General features: G+C 65.2%; 1 protein-coding gene across 1 annotated transcript in view; it reads left to right on the top strand.

Moving 5' to 3' along the window:
• Positions 1 to 1,524, top strand: part of MCF2L (MCF.2 cell line derived transforming sequence-like) — an 82,817-nt gene that overhangs the window by 80,444 nt on the left and 849 nt on the right. Inside the window, exon 27 of the mRNA XM_010831541.1 lies at positions 1,016 to 1,161. Coding sequence (XP_010829843.1) covers positions 1,016 to 1,161 — 146 coding nt within the window. The remainder of the gene's footprint in view (positions 1 to 1,015; positions 1,162 to 1,524) is intronic.

The raw sequence follows: 1,524 nt of genomic DNA, 5'->3' as shown, positions 1-1,524 counted from the left end.
CTCCCCCCTCGCTCCCCCTCCTCCCCTCTCCTCCTCCCCTTCCCCCTCTCTCCTTCCCCTCCCGCTGCTCCCCCTCCTCCCCTGTGGTGAGTCACTTCAGTCCACATGAGGGCACAGTGAGGTTTCTTGGCTTCCACCCTTGCCATCACCAAGTATCTGCTTCCTGGAGCTCCATCAGCCCCTCTTTCTCCAGTGTCAATACCAGTGGCTGTTTTACAGGGACAACAGGTGACCAGACTCACGGTCACCTTGGTCCGATGTCCTCCTCCAAGCCCCCAGCTCCTACACGGCCTTGGGCCCAGCATTTCCCCCTTACTCCCGCCAGTGTGGACACAGGGACCACCTCGCCTGGCACAGAGGGTCCCTCAGAGGCCTCGGGCAGCCGGGCGTGACCGAAGGGCAGTGCCCATCCTTGTGGGCCCGGCCGGGTTTACGGCGCCCGCGTCCTGGGGCCAGTGCTCTGCGCAGCAGCAGCGTCATCGTCTGCCCACACTGTCCCCCGTCACACTCCTGCTTCCGTTTGGCCAGGAGCCCCTGTCAGCGCTGGGCGGGGTGAGCAGACATTTGTGGCCAGCTGCCTGGCGCCAGGGCCCCTGGTGACCAAGCCCAGCGCCCCCCTGCACTTCTTGCGCTGGGCGACTGTGGACGTGCCCCAGCGGGCAGGGAGGGGGGTCTGTGGCTGTAAACTCGCAGTTCCTGCTCCCCACACGGCCCCCGTGGGGCCATGGGTCATGCTCACGGTGGCTGCCCTTGGGGATGCAGGGCAGTGGAAACACTCGCCGAGGAGCGTTCACGTGGTTTATAAAGCCCGAAGAAGCGTCGTCCAGTGGCCTCCCAGCCACTCCCTCGCCCTCCCTAGCCGGGGTGCTCTCAGCCCAGCCCCGGCAAGGAGCCCTCCTCCTGGCTGCTGCCCGCCTTGCGGTGAGGGGTGCTGTGCTTGCCAGTGGTCACAGAAAGGGCCTTCCCTTGGCAGCAGATCATGAGGGGATCCTCACCGGAGCCTGTTCCTCTCTAGGCTGGAGCAAAACGTCCCACCCATCAGAGACGCCTGAGGACAACGATGGCTGGTCCAGCACCGAGGAGCCCGTCAACTCCTCGGACGCGGAGGAGGAGGGCAGAGCGGGCCCCGGGAAGCTGGGAACCTGGGCTCTCACCTGGCCGGTGCTCCCCGCTGCACCCTTAGGGGCCCGGGGCCCCGGGGCCGTGGGAGGGTCTTCCTGTGCCTGCCCTCTGTTAGTTCACATCAGCCTGGCCCACAGCGCACACCTGCCCGCTCTGCCCTGTAGGGGAGCTTTGCTAACGCTGCACGTCTCCACCCCAGCGTTTAAGAGAATTGCGTTGTCCGAGGTGCAGACTTGCCTTCGAGACAAAGTTCTGCTTTCGCATGAGCCCCGAGGGAAGCATAAGCCGTCAGAGTCAGGACGCATAGCAGTTACTCGCTGCCGCTGGCTGCTGCCCTGGTTCATACCAGCTGTTTGCAGCACGCAGAGCACCCCAGAGAAGGACGGGGCTGACACGCGTAGG

Source organism: Bison bison, unplaced genomic scaffold (assembly GCF_000754665.1).
Source record: "Bison bison bison isolate TAMUID 2011002044 unplaced genomic scaffold, Bison_UMD1.0 scf7180017864527, whole genome shotgun sequence".
Taxonomy (NCBI): domain Eukaryota; kingdom Metazoa; phylum Chordata; class Mammalia; order Artiodactyla; family Bovidae; genus Bison; species Bison bison.
This window is presented reverse-complemented; position numbering and strand designations above follow the sequence as displayed.